Source organism: Monopterus albus, unplaced genomic scaffold (genome assembly GCF_001952655.1).
Source record: "Monopterus albus unplaced genomic scaffold, M_albus_1.0 scaffold59.1, whole genome shotgun sequence".
In the NCBI taxonomy this organism is placed as follows: domain Eukaryota; kingdom Metazoa; phylum Chordata; class Actinopteri; order Synbranchiformes; family Synbranchidae; genus Monopterus; species Monopterus albus.
This window is the reverse complement of record NW_018127939.1, coordinates 2,498,532-2,499,898: the sequence shown is the minus strand read 5'-3', so window position 1 is coordinate 2,499,898 and position 1,367 is coordinate 2,498,532. Positions and strand designations below refer to the sequence as shown.

Genomic DNA, 1,367 nt, shown 5'->3' with positions numbered 1-1,367 from the left:
GTGATGCGGTACCTGGTGTGGAGCCTCATCTCTGGCCTTCGCTATTTGAGCACAAGTTCCTGCCCTACGCGCTGCTGGCCTTCGCTGGAATCATGTACCTTCCTGCTTTGGGCTGGGAGTTCCTTGCCTCTACACGGCTCACTTCAGAGCTCAATTTCCTGCTTCAAGAGATTGATAACTGCTATCATCGAGCTGCTGAGGGCCGAGCCCCAAAGATTGAGAAGCAGATCCAATCCAAAGGACCTGGCATAACTGAGCGAGAGAGGAGGGAGATTATAGAGAATGCAGAGAAGGAGAAGAGCCCTGAGCAGAACCTGTTTGAGAAATACTTAGAGAGGCGAGGCCAGAGTAATTTTCTGGCCAAAATTTACCTGGCACGGCACCTGGCTATTATCTGCCTCAGTTCCATCCCCATTTCCTACCTGAGCGCCTACTATTCTCGCCAAAGACAGAATGAGTTTACCTGTGCACTGGGTGAGCCCCCAGACATTAGCAGCTATCCAGAGCTTAGGCTCAGGGTTAACTGTAAGCTGCCTGCTGTGCAGCTGCAGCGCATCATGGCAACAGTAGATATAGCTTTGCTGTGCACCATGAACCTCATTATCCTGGTTAATTTGCTGCATTTATTTGTGGTGCGCAAGTCCAACTTTGTTTTTGACAAACTGCATAAAGTTGGTATTAAAACACGGCGACGATGGCAGAAGTCTCAGTTCTGTGATATCAACATCCTGGCCATGTTCTGCAATGAGAACAGGGACCACATCAAGTCGCTCAACCGGTTGGACTTTATCACTAATGAGAGTGACCTCATGTATGACAATGTGGTCAGGCAGCTGTTGGCTGCGCTTGCACAGTCCAACCATGATATTACACCAACTGTGAGGGACTCTGGGATACAAACATTAGATCCCAATATGGACCCCTCTGATCTCAGAGTGGGAGAGATGGGTGGGGAACCGCTGGTCATAAAACGGCCCCGCAAGAAGATTAAATGGATCCCAAGCTCAAATCCTCTTCCTCAGCCATTCAAGGTAAGACCAAGAACAATTCCAATCTTGTAACTCGTGACTGCAAAAACAAATTTTGTATGGGACTGACTTCTAGAAAAAATAATACTACAATAAGCAGAGCAGTTTATTTTATCCTGGACTAATACAGTGGATATAAAAAGTCTACACACCCCTGTTAAAATGCCAGGTTTCTGTGAAAAAAAACGAGACCAAGATAAATAATTCCAGAACTTTAGCCACCTTTAATGTGACCTATAACTTGTACAACTCAATTGAAAACAAACTGAAATCTGTTTTTCAGTGGGAAGTAAAAATAAAAAAACTAAAATAATGTGGTTGCATTAGTGTGCACACCCT

The 1,367-nt window shown here is 45.4% G+C and overlaps 1 protein-coding gene across 1 annotated transcript in view; it reads left to right on the top strand.

Moving 5' to 3' along the window:
- Positions 1 to 1,367, top strand: part of panx2 (pannexin 2) — a 9,719-nt gene that overhangs the window by 3,936 nt on the left and 4,416 nt on the right. The window contains exon 4 of the mRNA XM_020602978.1: positions 24 to 1,031. Within this exon, the coding sequence (XP_020458634.1) occupies positions 24 to 1,031 (1,008 nt within the window). The remainder of the gene's footprint in view (positions 1 to 23; positions 1,032 to 1,367) is intronic.